This window comes from Gallinula chloropus (genome assembly GCF_964237585.1).
Source record: "Gallinula chloropus genome assembly, chromosome: 5".
NCBI classification, from domain to species: Eukaryota; Metazoa; Chordata; class Aves; order Gruiformes; family Rallidae; genus Gallinula; species Gallinula chloropus.
This window is the reverse complement of record NC_140090.1, coordinates 37,485,679-37,511,266: the sequence shown is the minus strand read 5'-3', so window position 1 is coordinate 37,511,266 and position 25,588 is coordinate 37,485,679. Positions and strand designations below refer to the sequence as shown.

At 37.6% G+C, this 25,588-nt stretch overlaps 1 protein-coding gene across 2 annotated transcripts in view; it reads left to right on the top strand.

The window, feature by feature from the left end:
* NCKAP1 (NCK associated protein 1) overlaps positions 1-25,588 on the top strand; it is a gene marked incomplete at its 5' end in the record, with an annotated part of 57,702 nt that overhangs the window by 14,843 nt on the left and 17,271 nt on the right. For both annotated transcript variants that reach the window (XM_084264302.1, XM_084264303.1), the window contains 21 exons: positions 7,472-7,564; positions 7,757-7,813; positions 8,831-8,973; positions 9,070-9,160; positions 10,579-10,716; positions 11,457-11,505; positions 12,009-12,165; positions 12,779-12,835; positions 13,324-13,420; positions 13,609-13,715; positions 14,753-14,885; positions 16,357-16,438; positions 16,842-16,900; positions 17,666-17,811; positions 18,264-18,396; positions 20,087-20,206; positions 20,512-20,651; positions 21,433-21,564; positions 24,102-24,320; positions 24,669-24,799; positions 25,177-25,274. In XM_084264302.1, the coding sequence (XP_084120428.1) occupies positions 7,472-7,564; positions 7,757-7,813; positions 8,831-8,973; positions 9,070-9,160; positions 10,579-10,716; positions 11,457-11,505; positions 12,009-12,165; positions 12,779-12,835; positions 13,324-13,420; positions 13,609-13,715; positions 14,753-14,885; positions 16,357-16,438; positions 16,842-16,900; positions 17,666-17,811; positions 18,264-18,396; positions 20,087-20,206; positions 20,512-20,651; positions 21,433-21,564; positions 24,102-24,320; positions 24,669-24,799; positions 25,177-25,274 (2,382 nt within the window). The remainder of the gene's footprint in view (positions 1-7,471; positions 7,565-7,756; positions 7,814-8,830; positions 8,974-9,069; positions 9,161-10,578; positions 10,717-11,456; positions 11,506-12,008; positions 12,166-12,778; positions 12,836-13,323; positions 13,421-13,608; positions 13,716-14,752; positions 14,886-16,356; positions 16,439-16,841; positions 16,901-17,665; positions 17,812-18,263; positions 18,397-20,086; positions 20,207-20,511; positions 20,652-21,432; positions 21,565-24,101; positions 24,321-24,668; positions 24,800-25,176; positions 25,275-25,588) is intronic.

Genomic DNA, 25,588 nt, shown 5'->3' with positions numbered 1-25,588 from the left:
GAAAATGTGCAGTTTGAAGACTGACCTCTTAAATCAACTGTCAATGATGTTGGCCAGCAATGCAGTATTGCCCGTAGTGTATGAAATTCCTTCAAAGGAAGGATTGTGTGTAAAACAAAAAGTTAAAGGATTAACAGAGTGAGAAACAAAATGTTTTGAGAGTCCTATTTGAAAATTAAAATACTTAATAACAAAAAGTATCAGTCTCCTGTGTTTGGGAAGCGTGAGTGGTTTTATTTATTTTAAACTGTCTAAAGCTTTGTTTTGAAAAAGCTGCCTAAGTTGGAGAAGCTTTGTAACAAAAGCTTCCAAAAAGCTTTGTAGCACCAACATTGGTGGTCACATCAGTGATCTGATCGTGCTAGTATTGACACAGGGTAACATTTATTTTTACTGAATTTCTTTGACTAGGATCAGAACAAAAGCTGCAAAGAAAGGGATGCAGAAGCAGCCTGATTTTTCTGAAGATACAGGCAAGGTTCTCACCACAGAGAAATAGGAAGAGAGCATGCCAAGCTCCAAATAAATGTAGTAGTTACACTCCTCAGTCAATGCTAACACTTAATGCCATTGTAAAATCAGAATACAATACTTCAGGATGGAGACCTGGCAATGCAGAGAGCAAAGATGCAGATTTTCTTTAGATTGTGCGTGGGGTCTGAAAAATCTGCCTGCACAGGTAAAAGCTCTGTGTCGTTGTGTGATGGAGCGAGCCTCCTTTCTGCTTTCCAAACCACCACATATAGGAAGTAGTGTTAATATCTGCTTGCTTTCTTGAACATATGGCTTCCTTTTACTTGGATTGCTCCTCAGCAATTTCCCTGTAGAAAAGCTTCCTCTGTTTTTACATGTCTGCTGGAGAAGTTGAGGCTTAGTCACCACTTAGCAGTAAGCAGGCCAGTGAAACATTGCGCAAGCTTGTAAGTGTTACTGGGAGAAACATCCATGTTTTCTGCATGCTGACAGCCTTCATCTTCTACTAGCTATCTTTCCAGTGTTGTTTGTATCTGTTCCGTTGTGTGTCTTATTGACTACACATTCAGTTTCTTAGGAGATACTATTTTGGGGAGTTAACCTTCTGGTTTAGTTGTAGTAATTTTCTATGGTATTATGTCAGCAGGGCTGGAAATGAGATCATATGAGAGTGGAGTACAAGAAGTGAGAGGATTTCCAGCCTACCTGGATTAGATACGAATTAGTTCACTTTGCATTAAATGCAAATAATCATTTGCTTTTTAGAGTACTCCTTCAGCCCCTGCAAGGGTCACAGTGCCAAAAGGAAAATGTCATTCATTTGCTAGTTTCTAATGATGCTTTTATTATTGGAGTTTGCACAGTGCTAGTGAAGATAATATAGAAATTACCTTATGATGAAAAATCAGGGTCTCAGCCATGCTGCCTTGTGTATTAGTAATTCCTTTTCTCTAAAATAACTTTTGAGGAAACAATAGAGTACTTAACACCCACAGCAGCAGATTTCTTAAAATTAACTTCAGCCAAGTAACTTAATACCCACATTCAATCAACTTACATATTTTTCCCCAGCTTTCTGGAGTTCCCAGTTTTCTTGTCTGGGAGATGGGATTTTTCAGATGTCTCAGTGCTTGCTTAAGCAATAAAACCCCAACTCCCTAAAGTCCACCACAAAATTAACTGGGTCCCTGGCCATGAAGGCTAAAATAATTTCCAGGTCAGAAATGCTGTGCTCTCATTGCACAGCTACCCGTTCCAGTCAGCTCACTACTGCTCCAGGAACTGAGTGCTGAAAGGACTGTGAATGAGATGGGTTTTCCAGAGCTCTCCCAGGCAGTAACTTAATTTACCAGCGTTCCCCTGTGTGAGTAAAGCCGCCAGAGTAGCTACTCTCTGTTCAGCTTTTCATGAGTAGTTGAGATTTCTTGTGCTTGCAAATAGGATGTACTAATGATGATTTCTTTCAGAAGAAACTGCAAAATGCCTGCAACAGCAACAAATTACCTATGTTTTTACTAAAAGTCATTCAGAATTGAAATTGCTCTGCTAATGCCTTGCTGCAACACAGCCATACCTACCGTTGGGATTTTGTACGAAGGAGCAGGTCTGATGTCTTCAGATTTACCTGTGTTAGACTGACCTGGCAGCTTAAAACAACTAGTGCTATAATGTAATCGGAGAGTAATCAATGAAAGTTTTAAACCTAACAGTCATTTGGAATTGAGAGGCTTTATTTTTTATCACAGTTCCAAAAGGTAATGTGAAATCTTGAAATCCCTTCCAGATGTTTCACTGAACAGAACTGTCGTAATGTAACAGCTTTTTTCAAAACCATGCCTGCTGTCAGCAGCAATGCTTGTACTCCTGGCTTAACCCTTGACTGTGTATGATTTTGAGATGGAGAAGCATTCAAGTACCATTTTATTTTTACTATGATTTGTAATTAAACATTGACTTGACTTAATAGCACTATAATACAGTCCACAAAGTGACTTGCCAAGGTAAAACCAAGTAGTCACGTGCTTGCTCCTGTGGCTTAATGGTGTGCATAGTGACTGTGAAGGAGTGAATGTGTGTGATACTTAACCTGTTTGCTTCATCCATTAAAGCAGAAATCCTCTTCTGATGGAATGATTGACAATGTAAGAGCTTGGAAATTTAAAACAAATCAAAAACCCAACCCTAAAACAAATGGAGAGGAAAAATCCCAACCCCAAAACAAAGAGAGAAAGAACCTGCTCTTCTTAATACCTAAATGGTATTTCTGTTAAGGGTTACTGAGATGACATTTCAAAATCGGTTTTCATGCATTTGTAAGTTAATAGCTCTTTCATTATGTCATGACACACAAATGTAAGTATGCAAGTGGCTAGAGATGCATCCAAAACATTTTCTTTTACAGAATAGCACAGTCTTTTACATTGTAAATCGTTGTCCCAGAGGTGTCGCAAGACCTGTGGCCAAGGTTTGGGTGACACAGTATTATATAATGAACCTGATGTAGGAACATCTGCATGAATTCATGTAAAAGCAAGAGAAAGGATGAGGAAGCTTTTCCCTATAGCTGGCTGTAGGTCAGTTTTTAAAGATGAGCCACACTGCCCTGAAAGTAGATGTCTGCCACTGTTCATAATATGATCGATTCTGGGAAGAGTCAGAGCTGCCGAAGCTCATGGATGACCGTTTCCTTTTCAGGAGGGGTGACTTGGTGCTAGAAACTTGAAAGCAAATGAAACAGATCTTACTGTAGAAAAACATTAGTTAGTAAACATGTTAAATATTCTATCGCATCTTTTTATTTGCAGTGTGTCATTTCAGAGGCTGCTTTTAGTTGGAAATGAGAAAACCCAGGGCAAATCCATCATTCTGTAGTTAGTTCACAGAATTTAAAACTCACCTTCTTCATTTTATGAGATCTTACTGTCCACCGTTCTGCTATGGATTTTCCCCATCCCTGGAAGTGTTCAAGGCCAAGTTGGATGGGGCCCTGGGCAACCTTGTGCAGATCCAGGGCTGGAGGTTGGTGGCTCTGCCTGTGGCAGGGGGGTTGGAGCTCTATGATCCTTGGAGTCCCTTCAAACCCATGCCATTCTATGATTCTATGATAGGCATAGACCTGTCTTTATACAAGTTGAATTTTTAAAATCTTCATCTAAAGACTCTACAGATAGCAAGTGTAATAAATGACAAGAAGAATACTGTCGGTATTTATTTACCCCCATCCCCAAAATTTTAACAGTCAGAACTTGTAATTCTGCTTTTGGGGGCTTATATTTCATCTAGTAAGATTAGGTTGGTGGTATTTTCTTTGAAGTCTGTAGTATCTACAGCATTGGTTTGGAGAAAACAAGTGTCAGTGTTTAATGGTAATGCTTGCAGGAAAAATGCCACGCTGATATAAGGAAGAGAAAATTCCCCTACCTACAGTCTATTCCTTGATCATGAAATAAGATGTTTATTGACATACTACTGCTACCAGTCAAATATATATAAAATAGTTAGAGAACTGCAGTTATCGTCCGGCTTTCCACAAGTAAAACTCCCACCAACCTTTTCTAGTTGTCTCTTTTTTTTTTTTCTGTGCCTTCATTGTAAACTTGTATTTATTAATGTTGTTAATATCCCAGCGTCTGTTCTTATTCTCTTGTCTCTGAGCCATTGTGTTCATGTAAACTTTAAATGTGGCTGTCCAGAACTTTCTGATTTGTTTTCCACGTCTTTTAATGTACTTTCTCTGTGTACATTATCAGATGTGTAAAGATTTGGGGGGATTTAATATGAAAGGAACAAGACAACTTCATAAAGGTCAGTACCTTCTCTTGTAGAGAGATAACCTACTTAACAAAGTGTCAACTTTCAGGTATTTACAATCCTAATTTATAGAATCATGTTATAACTATGGTATTCAGATATATTTGGGGATGTTGACTTTTGTTAACAGACAAAATTATTCAAGATAAATTATATCAGGTTTTTTAAGTCTTGCAATATGCTAAAATTTCTACAGCTTTTCATGTCTTAGACTAAGCTCACCTTGTTCAGCAAAAACACTGTTCTTTTAGGTGTGATTTGTACTTCAGATCCTTTAAGAATACATAAAAGACTGTCTAACCAACTAATCAACGAGGCATGGTTAGCTACAGTGAAAGCATGTGATGCTAGAAATACTTTGAGTTATTTCTTCACTTTATCCAATCAGAAAACTTCCGTTGACTATTGGAAACAAAAATGTTTGCCGTGAACTGAGGATTGCAGGCTGAGGAGGATAGCCTCAAGCTAAATAAGAAATGATAGAGCACCAGCTACTTCTAAACAGCTGTTGGGAAATTAGTAATGGAAAGTGATGTTGCAGTGGGTGTGGGGAGAGCTACACCCACATTCCTGAGTGATAAAAATGCAAACAAACATCCAAGCCCCTTCATGCTGTAAGATGTACTTAAACCATCGCTGTTCTGTCAGGACTGTGTGAATGGCACTGCCTGCACCATACTGATTCATATTGCTATTTTAAATAAAAACTTGGTAGCACTCAAAAGAACGGTCACCTGAGCTCTGTTCAAAAGTTTTAGCATAATTTCAGTAGAAATATTTCTGAGAAGCCAAGTAAATAGTTAACAGTGCAGAGAGCAGTGATGCCTTAATTCTTCGTAGAGTCTAATGAATGCCTCCATATAACCTCTTACATAGTGTACAGCTTCACAGAATAAAAAAGATTATCTTTTACAAGCATAGCTCCCAGCATCATCTCCCTTCCTGCCATATGTCCTCTCTTCATGTATTGTGCTTTGAAATTGTCATGTCCTCCAGAAGTGAACACCATTGCTATTTTTTTATATGAAACCTAAGTGTCTATAGTCTTGATAGTCTCCCTTAGTGTTGCACCTTGCTTAGTGTGAGTTAGGATTGCAGTAGGAAAAAGTTATGGTGTGTGTGCAGTTTTATTGTGAGTTTTTATATTGTCTGCTCTCTGCTGCTGTAGAATTGGTCTTATTTCTGAATGGTATCATGTGGTCTGTACCTGAAAATTCATTAAACTCCTCAAATTCATCCAGTTCATGCTTATGTTAGGGTTTGTTTCTGTGCCTCTATTTCTGCTTAGTGTTTTAAAAATACACTTGCAATAAATACTTTAATGATACCACAAGGGTGAAGGTTAAAACTAAGCATCTTACACAGTGAATTTTCATCGTGTAACATCGGTTGATCTTTGCACTGAAAGTGCAAAGAGGTCTTTCCTCTGGGGAGATCCCGAGTATGGATACAGGTTGACCCAAAGGTTGGCTGGATCTCTGTGTCCTGGCAGGAGCTTCAGGTGATGATCCCGGATGCACCGTTGTCTGAGCACAGGGCAGTTTAACTTATATACTAGGAAAGCAAATTTATGCTGAAGGTGAAAATGCACCTCATAGGATTTAAATTGAAAATCTGTTTTGTACAGCAGGATTTTAATTGGAAAATTCTGTTTCCTAGAGTATGAGGTCATCAGGAGAAGCTACAAAATAAACACATGTACTTACACCCATTTTTCATTTAAGTCCCAGCTGACAACGACGTGAAAGAAACTTAAATTAGAGCAGGCATTCAAATTCAGTGCTTGAAGGTTAAACCCTTAGCTCTGGTTTAAAAGTAGGCAGACATATTTTATTTAGTCATCCAGGTTTGCTCCTAGCTCTCTATGTGCCCGTCTTCCTTGGCTGTACTGGGAGTCTTAGGGCTCAAGGCTTCTAAAAATCACAACCGCCCTTAAAAATTGAGAGGAAAGAAGCAACAAATCCAACATGTGACACGCAGTACTGGTCCAGACAGTCTGGTTTTGGAATTCAGAGGAGTTTTAGTTCTTTACTTAAACCTGAGAACGCAGCACGGCTTTATAAACAGTGTGAGATAAAGCAGCATACTCAGTTCTAACCTCTCATGGAAATAAGCTAACCAATTTGAAATAATGTATTTAATCTTTTGTGTAATTGATTGCTCCTGCCGAGAAGCAAATCCTATTTAACTTGATCAGTCTTTAATTTAAAATCTTGTGGCTTCTTGGAGGGCACTTTCTCATATTGAGTGTTATGACTCCTTTAACTCATTTCAGTTCATATATCGCGAAAGACACTTAATGAGTAAGTGAATATTGCAAGTTAAATAATTGGATCCTTGCGGTGCTGTGAGACTGTAAGACATAGATAAACAGAATGGCAGTTCAGTAGCAGCTGCTTTTTTCTGCGTGTTCTTAATTGTAATTAAGTGATCTGTCTTGTTCCTCCAGGAAATTTTGAAAAATGCAGGAATTAAATTATATTTCACTGGCAGTTTAAAAAAAAAATTCCATGTGAACTATTTTATGCCTTTGTATCACATTTGCCTCTTCCATTTTATCCACCAGTGTCTAATGCTAGTGTTTTGCTTCTTTTTTTGTTTCTTTATTTTGTTGCTTTTGTTTGAATGTATTATTGTGTTTATATGGAACTGGTCAAAGAACCGTTACTGTATTTTATGTTTGTATCTACATTTTATTTTGCATGCTTAACGTGGCTTTGCCTGGATATTCTTTTTGGTAAGTTCAGAATTTAAAAGCATAATGTTTTTCTGTAGTAAAGTTTGTAATCTGCCACCTTCTTTTCTCCCACCCCAAGTAACGTCATTATTTTTTTATCATACTGATTTGTGCTCACATACTGTTCTGCTTTGCCTAATGATACATACGATAACACTGTTTCACTCACTACTACCCATTTTCATCTCTAGCTGAGCTAAGCAATAAGACTTTGGTACTAATGGGCACTAATTTGAATTTTATCTTCCGAGTATAGTCGGCAGCTGTTAAAATTACCTGTTTTGAGAATTCTCTGTGTATTTGAGACACACAGAACCTCAGTCTTAGAAAACCATGTTAAGGCTTCTCTGCATAGCCCGGTGGTTACTCCGCGCTTCACAGGTATTTTTTTTTCAGCAGTCTTCTCAAGATCTTCTAAGAACATTGTGCATGTTTATGTTTCTCTTTTAGCAACAGCTTGCTCAGCTCCAGAAAGAAAAATCGGAGATTCTGAAGAACCTGGCACTGTACTACTTCACATTTGTTGATGTTATGGAATTTAAGGTAAGATATTACAGATATGTCTGTGATTTTTGTCACATCAGGTTTCTGACTTTATTTAAGAAACAATGCTGTGTAATGAAAGAGCTGAATTTGTAGCTCTGCTCTTCAAAAATAAATAAATAAATCACCATCACTAAACAAAGTGATTTACTTATATATTTTTAAGCTAAAATGATTCCTTTGTTTTTCAAGGACCATGTTTGTGAGCTGCTGAACACTATTGATGTTTGCCAAGTCTTCTTTGATATTGTAAGTTTCTGTTTTTAAACTTTCAAATGCCACTTAAAAACGCTTCTAATCAGAGTCCTAGATGGATGTTTGTGTTATCCCAAGAAACATGATGTCCCTGGGTACAAATGCAAGAGGAAAAAAACCATTGTAGTCCTCAGATCCTTAGCTTTTACAAATAGCTTGAAATCAAAAGATGGACTTTTTTTAACAGACCACTTAAGCACAGCAGTAGCAGCGTTGTCCAGGCATCCAAATCTCACTGTAACTTCTGCTGTATTGCATCTGCAAGTTTATTCTTAGACATTTACTGTTATCTACACATGTAAGTCGCACATGCTCACAAAACAGGTATATAACTGGTGTACACCTGAGAGATGTGAGGCTGTCACTTCTGGAATTGGGTAAAACAAGTACAAAAGCAGCCAAAGGTGTTATAGAACTACAAAAAACCCCACAACCAAACCACAGAACCCCTCAACCAAACACTGAAAACCCCCAAACCAAAGCCCAAACGCTTTTCCCTCTTGATTTCAGCTTTTGTTCTTAATGCTTAGAATGTCATCTGGCTGGTTTCAGTCGTTCTGTAATTTAACTTGACTGACAGAGGTTCATAATATGAAAGGGGAGCTTGTATATATCCTACCTAACGATGTTAGCAAGCCAGTTGGATATGTACTAGATTTTCACATTCTAGTAATATTATTTACATTATAGAGTCTTATTAAAATACAATTAACAGGTGAGGTATTTTGTAACACCCAAAAGAAGTTTTCCTATTTGTCAGCTAACCTGTGACACTTAAGCCTGGAAAGATTTATTTGCATGCTTACTTTCATGAATGTAAAAAAAATTCTGGGGATCTGAGTGAATAAAGTAAAGATTGTACCATGTCTGTATGTACCCAGCACAACAACTTTGATCAGGGCAGTCCAATGTATTTTAAAAATACTGAGAAATGATGGAAAAGTAAGGAAAATGATTTATACTTGTTTCCAAAAGTTTTAAATAACTTACTGTGGATTTTTTTAACTCTAGACTGTAAACTTCGATTTAACAAAGAACTACCTAGATTTGATTATAACCTACACAACTCTAATGATATTGCTGTCTCGAATTGAAGAAAGGAAGGCCATCATTGGGTTATATAACTATGCCCATGAAATGACACATGGATCAAGGTAAAAACTCCCTTGTATAAGAGATGTGCACAGCAATAGTGGTGATGGTAGTAAGATGTAACTACACCTGAGTCAATTGTTTGGTTTTGCTTTTAGTGACAGAGAATATCCACGCCTTGGCCAGATGATTGTGGATTATGAAAATCCTTTAAAGAAAATGATGGAGGAATTCGTACCTCACAGTAAAGTACGTAACTACTTTTCACAGGCACACAGCAAGCTTGACTGAGAGAAGCAGAGATCAAAAAATAATTATGGAAGAGTATGTTTTGTCAAAAGCCACTAGATAAAAATTGTACAGGAGACTTTTCTTATGCCTGGGCTGGGGATTGATGTTAGATAACAGGACCTGTAGAAATACAGGAATGCTAAGACCCATTGGTGAAGTTCCATTTTTCCTCACAAAGGGTTAAAAATGGATTAAAAATCAGTTGTGGATAATCTGAGGGTAGTAGGTGTGTACATCTGTGTACTGCCTTGAATTGTAGCTTGAAATTAAGGAGATATTTCTTGTTTGTCTAAATAATCTGTAATTGTGTTTTCGTTACACTTTCTTCTGCACACTTCCTCTCTTGTTAAGACTTACTAAGGACCTCCCCTGCAATTCATCCTTTCTTGGACACGTTTTAGCAAAGATGCTTCACTTTTCAGTATTACTTCTGTTTTATGCCTTTGTCTTTAGTGGTGGACTGATGCTTTCCAGTGGTGTGTTTTGTAAAGCCATTTTTTTCAGTCTGCTTATTCCGTGCTAGAGGTATAAATTGGGGTCAGGGATCCCTTCAGGCGCCATGCTATAGAAACAGGTACTTAGGTTACACTCTCATAGAACTGCAAGCTTACGTTGTTCTCCCATCATCTCACTACAGGTCAGTAGACCTGACAGTTGTTTAGTTTTTAAATTAGCTTCAGGAGATGACTTTTCTAGTTTGTGGGGGTTTTGTTTGGTTTTTTTCATTTGCTTGACTGGCCACCTTTGCTGACATAATGCTTAGACCTGAATCCCTGAGTACTCATATAAGCACCAGCATTGACGCAAAAGATGCGGAGGTGTGGGGGACAGCACTTAACTCAGATAAACTTAATCTGCTAGGAGGATGCTCCTGTAGGCATATCTGCTAAAAGTAATTGTAATTTGCTACAAACAAAGAAGGGTATACTAAATGAAGTGGTAGATAAGTGAATAACGCAATGGTTGGGGTGCTTGAATAAATAATGAACAACTTTCTGTTCTACATAACAGATTTGTTGTTCCCTGGTGATTTTTTTTTACATGTCCTCCAATTCTGAACTCAGTTTTGTAACTCTAATTAAAAAATAATTTTTGAAAATACAAACCATCTGTTTCTCTTCATCCCTCCCTTAGCCTGGAATAGTCTTTTGAAATAAACTAGATACAGTGGGTTTTAACCTCAAGTTTAATTTCAGAAGTAAAATGGATTCTTTTTAGCAGTAAGAGACAACAGCACTACTGATGGAATAGTACTTGGTGTCTCTTGTGTTTGGAGTATGGCGGTGTTAATACGCAGCTCACAAAACGAAGAAATCCAGTATTAATCCAAGACTCAGCCTTGAAGACATCTTCAAACTGATCGGTCTTCTTTTTAGTCCCTTTCAGATGCTCTGATTTCACTCCAGATGGTCTATCCTCGAAGAAATCTCTCAGCTGACCAATGGAGAAACGCACAACTACTGAGCCTCATCAGTGCCCCCAGTACAATGCTTAATCCTGCACAGTCTGACACAGTACGGCCTTTTAATTTGCTTTATCACATAAAGTTTGGCAAGGTTTTCAATAAAATAACCTAGGGGTGTTTTGTTCTCTTTTCTACTACCTTTATGTGGCTTTTAAATGGAGAACTAAATAATTTTGTTGGGAGAGATGAATACTTTAGTACAAGGGAAAGTTTTCTCATGTTAACTAAAGCTTCTAATGTGTTAGCTCATGCCTTCATATCCAGTATTTGAGGATGAGAAGATGAAGGGAAGTAATCAACTTCTGCAGTGTAGAAGGAAAGAATCATGTACTGTCTTAGGTGTTTGCTGCCCACAAACTGAAAACCAGAACAGATACGTCCTTTAAAATTCCTACTCTTTGCATTTCCTCCCTCAGTTGTGAAATGGATGGTCAACTTTCTGCAAAAGTTCAGGTGATAACAGCTGTCAGGCTGTGATTAGCATACACCAAAAGCCTTTAGTTCTTCTAAATTCTTAAATACAATCCTTGTTCAATCTAAACATTGGTCAAAATCTGTTTGCTCGTTTGTTCAAGGTATTGGAGAGTGTAGAGGCTCACTGAGTGTTCAAACCCCCAGTTTCTAGAGGGATGAAACAATGCCCTGTTAGTAATCGGCAGCAGTCTTCCATGAGTCATCAGCGCTTAAGGCTTTATTTGTCCCTTTTTCCAAAAAGTAGTGCTTATGAAATGTATTGTCTTCTGTATAATTAGTTTGCTACAAATTACTTATCTTTTTTTTCCCCAACAGATGCCATGTGAATACCTCTCTCTGGATGCAATGGAAAAATGGATCATTTGTGAGTAAAATGTTCTGAAAAATATAGCTCCTGGTTGTATTAAACTAGTTAATTTTTAAAAGAATACTTGCTTCAAAAGACTAGTTGCTTTTCTCTACTGCACAACTGTTGTATTCAGATGTTAGCACCTAGAGAGCTTTGATTAAATCTCTATTGAATGCATCATGCTTTTGGTTGCAGTGGAGTTAGAATTCAGCATATGGTGTATTGGAGCTTGTCACCGATTTATTCCAAGCTTTGACTGGAAGTGAGGGTTTTAGTAACCCTGATGAAAATAGCGGAGTAGTATCAGGGTTAAGTAATTCATGTTACAAAAATACTACAAAAATATTTCCATTGGAACAGTGTGGGGTATTTTTTAATACATAGAATGATGTTATTCATTAAGGAATTTTTCAGTTAACTATTTGAACTGTTTAAGAGGAACTGCATAATAATCTCACTGTTTCCTTGCTGTCTTTGTGCATCTGGTTGGTGACATACATCAATGTGAACTTCTGAAGTTGGCTTTATTTTGTGCCATGGAATCCTCAATAGTGATGCTACGGCTTTGAACCTTTGGAAACTCGCACTTCAAAGCAGCTCTTGTTTGGCTCTGTTTCGAGATGAAGTATTCCATATTCACAAAGCTGCAGAAGACTTGTTTGTAAACATACGGGGGTAGGTTTTCTTTCACTTTCTCTCCTTTCATAACCTCTGTTAAAAACATCTAATTTCTTGAAGAACTGATTTGAAAATGTGTTACTTCTACTTCGTGTCAGTTCTGCTTAAGGATTGTCAGTATGCAACCATTTTTGCTTAGTATCTTGCCTGTTTCTTTAATGTAAAATTACCAGGAGCCTGATTTCATAACCATCGTGCCTTTTTTTATCTCAGTTCTGAAAAAGTCTGGTGAATCAGTCTCTAAAATGGCAAAAGTGAAAATTAATGATCTCGCCCACAAATCTTAATCTAGGGAAGAAAAATGATGTCATGAATGCAGAGTTTACTTGAAAAGTTACATCTGTCCGCCCCTGTTTCTGCAATATATCATAGGAAAACTCAGGAAGAAAGTTGAGACCTTCACCAGCCAAATCTAGGAGCACTTCAGTAGCGAGTATTTTTGGTTTGGGTATCCAGTTGTAGCATGAGCTCTGATCAGGGGAGTAAGTCTTGAGTGAGCTTGTTGCTGTCACTTTGCTATGGCATGGCAGCTCCTTACAAGTCCCACTCAGCTCTTGCTAAACTCTGCTACCTGTGCTTCTTACTATATTGGAATGCTTTTTGCTTGCAGCTACAACAAGCGTATTAATGACATCAGAGAATGCAAAGAAGCTGCTGTTTCACATGCGTAAGTATCCTGCAAAGTTTTTCCTGACAGATTTTAGCATTGTACTTCTTAAAGTTGTAAAGAATGTATAAACAGGGTTGTCTGAATCCTGAATTAGTGGTGCATTTTCAGATGAGATTGTGTACTGATTGTTTGTTTACATCTGGATTTACTTAATGCCGATATCAATTTAACTTCCCAAGTTTTAGATTATTTTTCACATCTTTAGGGTGGAAGCATTTATTTTACTCTCCAGTTTCTTTTTGTCTAATTACTTAATGCGAATGTTTTAGTGGAGTCAAATGCAAATTACAGACTGGGGCAGAGAACTTTGGTTTTAAATTGAACCCTATTTCAGGAATGCACAGGTTTGGTGAAAGGGGTGCTCATTTTAACTGAACCACGTCTTTGGAGATATGGTATGATGTCAGCTGCCTATGCTTGGACTTAAGTGTTTGAAAAAATCAAATACTGAGTTGATGATGTTTCGGTCTGTCCTTTTGATGCAGCGGTTCAATGCATAGAGAGAGACGCAAGTTTTTGCGTTCTGCACTCAAAGAACTGGCTACTGTCCTGTCTGATCAGCCAGGCCTGCTGGGTCCCAAGGTAAATACAGTTCTTAGGTTTGCATGTATGTAATCTCGCTTTCTGTTTCTCAGTGATAGTACACCATTTAGCTTGTTGTGGGCGGGGGAAGAACCCCACACTTGATAGACTAGTTGCCTCTTAGTGTGCATAAGGTGTCCAACAGCTGTATGTATCTCTAACCTTGTGAACAACTTGCTCTTTTTCAGGCACTTTTTGTATTTATGGCATTATCCTTTGCTCGTGATGAAATTATTTGGCTTCTTCGTCATGCAGATAATATGCCAAAGAAGAGTGCAGATGATTTCATAGATAAGTATGTAAACAATTTTTTAGTGTGATAACTTAAATATTTCAGATAAAATATGTAGATTAAATGGATTTGAAGGGAATTTTGGGAAAGGATGGCTGTGTGAAAGGGTTGGAACTGTTCAGAAGAATCTTCACGTGCGAATCCCAGAAACTGAAGCACATCAGTGAAAGTTTGTTTTCTCTTGACAATGTGTTTATAAATAAAAATATTTTATACAAGTTTTATGCATTGTTTTCCTTTGAGAAAGCAAACCAAACAAGCTTTGCCCTGTCTTCATTGTTACTGATTTGCATTGAACAAATCAGTGTGGGGGTAGGGAACTGTCAAAAAACTTGATTTCTTGACATGTAGAAGGTCTGCTGTATTGCAGCAACAGTGTCCTTGAAATCAGCTGAGCTTTGTTCATCTAACACATCAGTAGTGTCAACATAAACAGAAGCTAACAGAGGCCCAGAAAAGGGATTAAGAGATTTGTGAATATGGATAGGCAGAAGGGCACTAGTTGTCTTGATGTTCTCAAGATTACTGAACACGAGATTGAGGTGAAAGTTCATGTATCTGTGTATTGACTGCCAGAGTTTAAGCAGGAAGTGATAATAACAACCTATTTCTACAGCTGGAGTAGGAGAACCTGGACCAGGTGCTAGGGATGTGGAGGTCCCATGGCCTCTCTGAAACAAGCAGTTACTATGATTGTGTTTTTCAGTTAATCACTTCTTGAGATATTTTTTTTCTCCAAATGGAGCATTATAGAAAGAATTCTTAAAAAAAAAAAAGGTTAGTTATACAAAACTTTGAGGGTTACCCTGGGGTATTCCTGCTAATTTGTCTCCTGTTGAGTGGCTTTTACCTTGCAGAGAAAATTACCTACATAAGCTCGTTTTTACAATGTGAACAAATACTTTACTACAGAAATTGCCTATTGATAATAGTTTTAAAAGTGATATATAGGAGGAAGCCCCCTTGAGAAGCATTCCACTGGTAGAAATTGGTTTTAGTAGTTTTCTTACTTACAAGCTTTTCCTTGTCGTCTTGCCTAGACACATAGCCGAGCTAATATTCTACATGGAGGAGCTCAGAGCACACGTGCGAAAATACGGACCTGTGATGCAGAGATACTACGTACAGTATCTCTCTGGCTTTGATGCTGTGGTCTTAAACGAGCTTGTTCAGGTATGGCAACACTGTGGTTTGGGATTCTCAAATGCAAACATTAGAAAGGGCTTATTGTCCCAAGTGCCTTACGAAATGCCTCCTGGTTTGAGGATTTTGATGACCATTACAGAATAAGACAAATGAACGCAATCTGCTGTTGAACTCTGGGATTTAGAGCTGTGTTTTGGTTGGTTGTATAAATACTTAGATGTATATTAAGCAACGTGCTATTTAGAGACAGTGAAACAGGCATTGTCACTAAAGGGAGCCTCACAGAACCTTTGTCTTAGCCTACTGAAGGGAAGAGGAGAGGTCTCCTGACCTCCTCTGGGTTGCTTGTCCAGTGACCACTAGATGGAGCCCACATTTTGTGCCCAGGGCAGCTGCTCAGGCTTTGCGAGTGGGTGCCGCAAGCATTGCATGCGCTCAAGAAATTAATTTCACACTTCGGGCTTTGTTACATCAGCTCCCAGAAGCTGGAACTTGCCTACTCGCTGTGTGTTTGAATGAACTATTTAAACAGTTTGTATCACTTAGTGTAATTGTATCCTAGGGTTTACTGTCAATATCAAAATACATGTGTTGAAGGGCTTTTTTGCTTATAACTCTATATGATTACATATTAACAGATTTATTTTTTTTTAAGTGGCAGAATTAAATTTATCTGGCGTTTGTCATTGGTTCCTGGGAAATTACTTTCTAGATTACTTACACGCTATACAAGCAGCACAAATGTTCTCTGTTTAAATAGGATAATCCTTAGGATCAGACTGGAATGACGGAAAAAATCAGCTTGAATTATAGTTCATAACATAACTCATAACAAGTATCAAGCACAAAAATAGATGATTAAGAATTGGGATTTTTTTAGCCTTTAGGTTAAAATATCATAGCTGGAATTACAAGAAACTTGTGCATTGTACTTAATAGAAATATAATCCTGCTGCTTTCTGAAACTGCTTTTTTTATGAACTGATGCGTTTTTATAAGGTGTGAAAACTTGATAGCCCATCTTCCAGGTGGTATCAATCACTGAAGTAAAAAAAGCATTGGGAGCTTTTGTGGGAAGTAAAGTGATGCTGATGTGGGCTCCATTATATCCTGCCATGGCCACATTTTCCATGCAGACAGATCAGATGCCTGTAGAGGTCAGGAAAATGTTTGTCTTCTGTATATTCTCCAGGCAAATACTTAGGGTCCGTTTTGTAAATGACAGCAGCCTGAAAACGTGTGGGCACATTTGCTGACAGATTTTTCTGTTTTGAGCAGATGTTGGCTTGGAAGCAAGTTTCTCTAGGTATCTCTCACCAACGGATTAATTAAAACGTGGAAGCTGTTAAAAATAGCAGTATTTGAAATTTTCCATTGATTTAAGCTTGCTTCTGTAAATTTCTGTACGTTTCCAAGTATAGCCACTAAGTGCGCATGGGTATTGTCATTGTTTCGTAAAGCAAGTTTGAAATAATAATAGCAGCAATATTTATTTTAGAATCTTTCAGTGTGCCCAGAGGATGAATCAATCATCATGTCATCCTTTGTAAACACAATGACTTCACTAAGTGTGAAACAAGGTAAGTTTGAATCAACTTGGGAAAATGGTAAGAGAATGACAGATGCCTGTGGAAAAACTGCTTTACTTTTGTTTCATGCAGTCAGTAGAAGCAGCGAACTTGCATACTCTGAATTAATTTCTTCCTTGTCCTTTTGTTCTGGTATCTGCGTCTTCTTGTGTGGCCCTTTTCCAGGGCTGCTCTATACAGATAGAGCTTTTGAAGACTACTGTTAGGAAGTAAACCTACCTTTTAATTTAGCGCATTATCCATGCTGGATTGAAAATCTTACCTAAAAGCATGAGGTTCAGTATCTGAGTAATTTCTGATTATTTTGGGAATTTTTTTAGAAGGTCTGGTACAATATATATGAATTTGTAGTTGTCTTCCTAAAGCTTCTGTTTGGTATTTTTCCCTGCTGCAGTTGAAGATGGAGAGGTGTTTGACTTCAGAGGAATGAGATTAGATTGGTTTAGATTGCAGGTAAGACTTTGTAAATATGTGCAACGCTTCACTAGCTTAAAACCAAAGCCCTTAGTGAATTCCTATTCTAGATTACTCTCACTCTGTGAGTAGATGACAGGCTTTCTAAGGATAAATTGCTCTTTTAAAATTAAGCAAACACTTAAGTAGACTATTTGCTACGTTTTGGTGTCTGCTTTGCGCACTTTCTGCAAACCGTTCTCCATGGTGTTTGTAACGGTTGGGAAATAGCATGTGCTGAAGCTGGTCTGTGCACTGTCCAAAGTGTGGTTCAGTCTGTCCCAGCACAGGAAGGGAGGGACTGGTCAGTGGGAAAACCACTTTCTGTGGGGTCGCTTCTGTGCATTGCAATAATAGTGTCTTCCGTTGGCGGCTCAGGCTATAAATCGCCTGCCTCGAGATGATACGCATGTTCCTTTTGTGTTACCAGCGTATACATTCTTTTTTGTGCTTCCCAAAGCTTGGGTGTTAAAGGTCTTGTTGTAAACGCAAGTGTGTGTTTGCGTGCAGTCAGTACATTTGCTCTGCGATTTACCTGTTAATTGGTGTTGTGTTCAAATGACATTTGGAGATTCAGTGAAGGGCTGCTTGCTTTTTTAAGCTATAGTGGGAAGATAAAATGGTCTGTCCATGGTCTTCACGCCCACAGATGTCCTTCACATATCATAATCAGTATTTAATCTTCATGTCAGGCAATAGCAATGGAATTTGCAAAAAAGCAGCTGTAGATAACAGCAACTATTTTTTTTTCTCATATCTTTCCAGGCATACACCAGTGTTTCTAAAGCTTCGCTTGGTCTAGCAGACCATAGAGAACTGGGAAAAATGATGAACACAATCATTTTCCACACAAAAATGGTAGATTCTTTGGTGGAGATGTTGGTTGAAACATCAGATCTTTCTATATTTTGGTATGTTACTAACCTGACTGTAGAAGCTTGCTATTTGTTTGATTTGTTGTTGCAAGTGTGTTTTTAAATAGCAAACTTTGTAGGAAGGTAGGCCAGTGTGAGAATCTATTAGATTTTTCGTGTTTCCATTTGAATTACTTTGATAAAGGTATTTCTGAAGATCTGCCAGAGAGGTTCTTCCAGGAGTCACATAATTGATCTTCCTCAATGCATTTTTGCAAAATGTGCAAGTTATTGCAGTGCCTATGTGGCAAACATCAAAATAAAAATATGGTGGTGGTAATTATAGTAATGATGCAAATAAAACACATAAGAAAACAGAAAACTCTGTTTGAAGCATGATTCAGTTTTTTTCGTATAAGTTGTAACTACAATATTTAATTTGTGTGAAATAGACTTTATTTGCAGCAAATTATATATTAATTCCATTTAAAATGTCTCTTTCTGATCAGTTTTTATAGTCGTGCTTTTGAGAAGATGTTTCAGCAGTGTTTGGAGCTTCCCTCTCAGTCAAGATACTCAATTGCATTCCCACTGCTCTGTACTCATTTTATGAGCTGCACCCATGAACTGTGCCCAGAAGAGGTAATTTTTTTAATGTATACTCTTACGTCATTTTTGTGTCTCGTTTAAAGTAGAGAGGACTAGAACTGAACACTGCAATAAGGTGTGTGTTATATCAATGTAAGATTTGAGGGAGGAGAGTGGTAAAAAGGGGAGTAGGACTAATAGGTACCTTGTTATGGGGTTCTTCACCCATAGATCTCAAAATCCTTTTCTGCAGTGATTATTATTATCTTTGCTTTAAAGAGAGATGAAGATACGAGACTAGATGACCTGTCTGAGGTCATTCAGGTTTCGATGCTAGTAAGTCCTGTATGGCTATTAAAATTTACAAGCAACAGCATTTCTTTGAAATGGTTTATGAGCTCCTAGTTAAAAAAAAGGGAAATAGGAAGTTGGGAGTTCTGTGTGGCTTGATAGAAATGGTGCCTCTTCCGAAAGATTCTTTTAAAAAATGAGAAAACCACCCGAAGTTATAGACAGGATAATGCAAGCATTCCTTTTGGGCAGAACTGGGTAATGCAAGCCCTCTTTGGTTAGAATTAGCAATGAAAAAATGCAGAATGTGGCTTAAAGCAATGGGCCTTTTGTTAAGGGAGGTAGTTTGATTCTGTGGAAGTTCTCTCTGTTTTGGTTATGACAAAATAGATCTCTTCATACACTTCCTGTTCTTTGGAGTAACTCCGGGGGTTAACTTGGTCAGTTTTGTGTAGTGCTCATGAAAGTGCATTTTCATTCCTAGGAATGTTCATCTGAAACAATTAGATGAATAATATCTATTGTGATATGCATGATGTGGGCTTACCTTACTTAAAAATGAACTCCTCTAACACTAAACTTCACTATATATGTGTCATTATTTTGCCTGTGTACTTTGCTTTAAACAGCTGCAAACTCTGTGTATAATAGACAACCACTAAAAAGCTTCCAGGAAAGCTTCCCTTCAGGACAAGAGATGTCTTTCAGAACAATTATAGTAACAGTAAGGGATCAGTTGCCCAAGTCCACTGTACACCACTTGTGTGAATTCAGCTGTACCAAGCACATTTTGCCCCGACAGCAAAACTTTGAATTCAACATCCACATTGTGTGACTTGTTAAGTGTTAGCGTTTTGGAAAAATCATCTTGTCTGGACTGTGTACAGAGTGTGGTAGTGTGTCTGTTAGAAAGTAAATGGTGGTGGTAGAAGAAGGATTTCATTGAGAGAGAAGGCTCTGCTTGTGCAAATCCAGGGACAGAGGAGCTGAACCAAGAAATTAACGCATTGGAGTGTCATTATTGGCTTTCACAGTGGTATGAATGACACTGTGCTTTCTCTATAGCTTGAGTTACATGCTCCTTTCTCTTAGGTTTAGTGCTGGTACAAATTAAGGAAGAGGTGATTCACAGCAACCTTGGCTATTGGACACTTTGACATAGATTTATTGCAGAATTGAAAATACTTTTTTTAAATTATTTTGCTTCCTTTTACAGAAAATACTTTGCAAACTATTTTTAATGATAATATGCCTTTTTGGATTTGAACAATTTATGGTTCAAGTTGCTGCCAAAGAAAAATAAAATTCTGGAACTGCGACTATTAAAGCCTTATAAATTTACTATTTCTTGTACCTCAGTTCTCTGACGCAGTGAATCATTAACTGTTGTCTGGATATTATAGGACTAACGGGAAACTGCAAGTAAGTCTTTGGCTTTCTTGTTCTTTAACAGCGGCATCATATTGGAGATCGTAGTCTTTCCTTGTGTAACATGTTCTTGGATGAAATGGCTAAGCAAGCTCGAAATCTTATAACCGACATTTGCACAGAACAATGTACGCTGAGTGATCAGGTGAGTGGTGGTGTGTTGTTTTTATTTCTCCTCTCAGATTTTTATTTGTTCAACTTCCTGAAGTGCTATGGTTCTAATTCCTGTTTGCTTTTTGTCTTTATTTTGGGAGAGTTTTCTGTTTATAAAATGGAAGGTGATTTGAAGACGACCTTTGAATAGTGAATTTTGCGTAGTTGGTAGTTAAAAGAAGAATGTGTAACTTGTTTGATGAAGTCTCCACCTGTACCATAAGCTTCTTTTTGTATCTCAGGGGTTCTAAAAAGTTGGATTTTAATTTGTAGAGGCTATGTCTTCTCGTTTACTAGTTGCTGCCAAAGCATTGTGCCAAAACTATCAGTCAAGCAGTGAACAAAAAGTCAAAAAAACAAACTGGAAAGAAAGGAGAACCCGAAAGGGAGAAACCAGGAGTAGAAAGCATGAGGAAAAACAGATTGGTCGTGACAAAGTAAGCTGCCTCTTCTGTTCTTTTCACCTTGAATCCCAAGTCAAAACATGTATGTGTTGGGTATTGCATGCAAATCAAAATCAAACGCAAAAACCCACCTGAAAGAGATATGAGGAAAGATTAATAAATACAGTTTGAGGGTGTAAGAGATTATAGGGGAGGAAAAGTTAGAAGATAATTGTTAGGAAAGATCCCAGAACGAGATGGTAGTGATAAAAGGAGGAGCAGGAAGGAAGCTAAGCGAAGGAAACAAACATGTTATGGCTGGGAGTGGCAAAACACAGTCACTGCTGAAAGGGAAGTGGATTTGTTACAGTTGCAACAACCAAACATGAGAGAAGTTGAGGCAAAAGAAGTTATTGTAGCTTCAGTTTCCTTCCCCCAGTGTTTTTTGTTTTTTCAGTAGTGGCTAGTAGCAAACATTACTTGCATTGCTTGTTTCAGTTAGGAAAGAACCTCCTTAAGACTGTTCTTTTCAAGGGGGAAAAAAGAAATCTATATGTACATATAAAAATAGATGTATCTGTCACACCAGTGTGTGTGATGTGGATCAGTATGCAGTTGTAGGATGTGTTCTTACCCAAAATACTGTTTTTGAAATAAGCTAGAAAATGTCTGATTGCAGAAAAAGATGATGAAAGGAAGAGTTAAAGCTGTAGCCGCCCTTGAGACATCTTCCATGCAGCATGAACACTCCATAATAATGTATACTTGGTTACATGAAATATTTCTTTTAATTTCTTGTTGACTGTTCTTAATTTCTTGTTGCCTCTTCTTAAAGCCTGGACAAACTGCACACTGCACTTTCTGAGCTCTGCTTCTCAATCAATTATGTACCAAACATGGTGGTTTGGGAACACACGTTTACCCCAAGAGAATATTTAACGTCTCACCTGGAAATCCGCTTTACCAAGTAAGAAATACTCTAAAGGTTGATGTATTCATATACAAGATAAATCTTTGTTGATTTGACATTGGAAACATTGTACACTTAATATGGAGAACTAGTTTTTAAAAGGATGGATTGTGAAACTCTTAAGTCATATTCTGGCTCAAATGACAAGTTACATGCAGACATACACAGCTGCTAGTTCCAACTTTAAAACAGAATGTATTGGGAATGAATATCACCTCTACAGTAGCCTGATTCTGCCTTCATAGTCCTGTGTGTTTTGTAGGAGTGGGTGATACCTATTTTTAGGCATTTACAAAGATTGTTTTCCCACCGTTCTTTTGCGCAGTGGTGGATTATTGCAAGTGTTGGAGTTTTCTGGCTTGTTGAAAGGGCAATCTAAAAATCAGAACTCAAGACCTGACAAAGCCAACTGAAATGATGTTTTAATTCTCTTTTTTTTTCTTAAAATAAAAAGAATTGCCACTTGATTTTTCCTGTCTGTTCCTACCTTGATCTTCCTGTCGTTGTTTACAGAAGTAGGCAAATGGCAACATCTGGAGAGGACTTCATACTCAAACAGCCAGCCATGCTGGTTGGGTTTTGTGCTAAGGATCGCTAATTATTTATTCCGTACAAGATACAAAGACTTAATAAAAGTTTTACTCATCAAGACATAATATTAGGTCCCCAGAGCCCTCCGTCTTTAAAGACAAGGTGTAATAAAGCTAAAGATAACTTCATGGCTTTATAGGAAGTCAGCTATAATCTTGAGATCTGTGAATCTAGACCACTGCAGATAATTTTTTTAATTTTGCAGGACTTGGCTTTTGTATTGGGGCTGTAGCCACAGGCAGATGACTGTCAGTGTTTGCTTTGCTTTTTCTTGCCTCACACAAGTCAGAGAAACGAGATTTGCTAGCCAAACTGAAGAAATGTTCCATTTATAATTATTTTTCAGATACTTAAGTAGTATTTCTTCCAGATGTTTGCAGTTTACCTTTAAAGTGTTAATGTTTCAGTTTTTGGAGGTTTTTGCTTATTGTTCTAATGTCCTCTGCTCCATGTCTGATTGGACTAGAGCTTATTGTTGTGTCACTTAATCTTGTTATAATACCAGTTTTGAATTGGTTTTAAAACAAAGGAGGGGCTACCTCTGAAGTAAACTGATGAAAATCAGCTTGCTTACATAATTCCAAGCAGCAGCAAAAATGTTACTTAAAAATGCTGGTGTTCTCCAGAATAACTCATCCTGTTTACCTCTGAAGGTAGTAATCTACTGATTAAGTTCTCTCTTGGGTTTTTTTGTTGCTGCTATGCTGTTGAAAAGTACAGACCTCTCAAAAGCTTTACTCTGAAAGTCCAAGACCATTATTGCCTCGAATGCTATTCCAAGTATTTGCTTACAGAGAATACTTTGCTTTAAGGGCACCTCCCTCCCACCCCAATACAGTTTGCTCGAGGGCTTGGTGTCCGTGAGAATCCGAGTGAAGTCCATGTCTGTTTGTAAAAAGGGAATATACTGTCTTTTGTGCAGTTCTGATCTAGCTTGAAAGCTAGCCTGAGGTATAGGACATCCATTATTGGAAAACTGGCTTGCTTTATAGTGAGAGTTTGAACAAATCAAAGTATGTTCTGCAATTTCTTCACTGTTTGATTAAAGATAGGAATCACTGTGTCAGCTAAAGGGAGCTTTGTTTTTCATTAATAAGATTTTTACTTAACATATACCCAAATTTTTTAAAATTGTATATACAAATATAACTGAAGCTTACCTATGATATAGGTAATGATATAAACATTGTTCCTTTTATTTACTTAATAATTGCAGAGAGGCATTAGCTGTTAAAAGCAAAGCTTCTGATAACTTTCTTGAAAAGTTATTTTAATCAGTTAAAAGTCATTTTAAACATGTATTCTCTAGGAAAGCTATCTGTATTACAAAAGAGATGAGATCTTCCAAGATAACTGTTTTTAGGGTGTGTGGTTTTTTAATACTGCATGAGCTGAGGCAGAGAGGAGAGAGATGAAATTGAATGTTCTGTGTCTTAAATAATTAATAAATACAGTAGGAATGGTTAATATCCCAGTGTAATCAGACATGCCTTCAAATACTTAAGCAAAGCAACACTTTTATGTTGTGTTGCTTTGAATATTTTTGATTCATACTTAATTATGTGGTGGTTTTTTTACCCGGATTTCAAACTGAAATTACGACAGCACCTTTGTTCAAAGAAATTTTGCCTTAGTTCATATGCTTTGAACACTTTAATAAATCACTGCTCTTGAATTGCCCAGAAGTTTTTAATTTTAAAACTTTTATATTTTGGTAAATAAATTAATCTTCCACATTGCTTTATTTTTAAAATGCTCCATTTTTGCTGGAACCATGGTATCGAACTATTTTTCAAAGTGCTGGTGTAGCATGTGCAGTAGAGGTTTATATTTGCAGATCAGAGAAGTATGCAGATAAGATCTTTGCAGCTGTAAAACGTATTTTATGTTCACCTCTGATTTACTAATAAATGCACTTTGTTTTCAATTTTTTCTTTGAAAAGGTCAATTGTGGGAATGACTATGTATAATCAAGCAACACAAGAGATTGCAAAGCCTTCAGAGCTGTTAACCAGCGTAAGAGCCTATATGACAGTCCTCCAGTCAATAGAAAACTATGTACAGATTGACATCACACGAGTATTTAACAATGTTTTGCTTCAGCAAACCCAGCATTTAGATAGCCATGGTGAGCCAACCATTACCAGTCTGTACACAAATTGGTAAGTAATTATGAATACTTGTTACAAGACTTTAATATTATTCATATTTAACTAAAAATCTGAAACAGGAGAACTGGAGTTGTTTGAAACATTAAGTTTGTGACTTCACAAGTTTACTTCTCCCAATGCCTGTTAAAAGCACTTTGAAGGTGCACTTTTAAGCCTGTTGTGAAATTTTCCTTTTATAGGGGGTGGGTGGAGCTGCAGAGTAAGATACAGATGATAATTGAACTATGAAAGCAAAACATTATAGGCTTTGCTGTCCCTTGTCAAACAAGTGGACTTATCTGTACAGAGCACTTACAAACATGTGTCTTTTCATCTGAACCCTTTTCCCTTTCTGATAAGGTATTTGGAAACTTTGCTACGGCAAGTCAGCAATGGTCACATAGCCTATTTTCCAGCCATGAAGGCATTTGTGAATTTGCCTACAGAGAACGAATTGACATTTAATGCTGAGGAATACTCTGACATATCAGGTAGGCATTGACGTTTGTGCTGAGTGTGAGGGACCATTGTTATACGCTTGAGTAATTGGAATAAAAACAACTCTTAGTGCTCTGTTATAGACAGCACGTGTATTTTAAGTACTTTTTATTTGTGCTGCACCTGCGCCTCGAGAGGGCTCGTTTTTCCTAGTTTTGGTCAAAGTAGGGTCACCCTTGAGCAAAAGAGTACAGGCTGTTGGTGACTGCTGCTTCAGCTCTACACTGCAGGTTCGCATAGCTAAAATTATTTTTTGCAGAAAATATTTTCATAATTAAAACACTATTGCTAGATGCACGATGGGCATCAAAGAAGGGAAGGAGAAATGCTTGAAGTAGCAGAACTTACTAATTTTCTTTTTCCCTCTCAGAAATGAGAGCCCTTTCTGAACTACTGGGACCATATGGTATGAAGTTCTTAAGTGAAAGTCTGATGTGGCACATCTCTTCACAGGTTGCTGAGCTTAAGGTAACCTTGGGAAATGAGTGGGTGGGAAGGCGGGTAGTTTTATGTTGAAGCTTCCTGTATGCCATCTTTTTTAAATGACTGCATCAAACAAACTGATAAAGCTGTGAATTTTACTCTTATTTTGTAGTACATTTGCACATGTAGTACGTCTGTATCCCATGTTCTTCAACAGCTGAATGGGCAGGACTTTATGCAGGCTCTGTGTTAGCCTAGGTTAGGAGTCAAATGTCTTTTTATCATCAGTGGCAGGAGAAATGTTTTTCAACGTCTCTGGATGCTTGCAAGCTGTTTAGCCAAATCTGTTGACTCTCAAA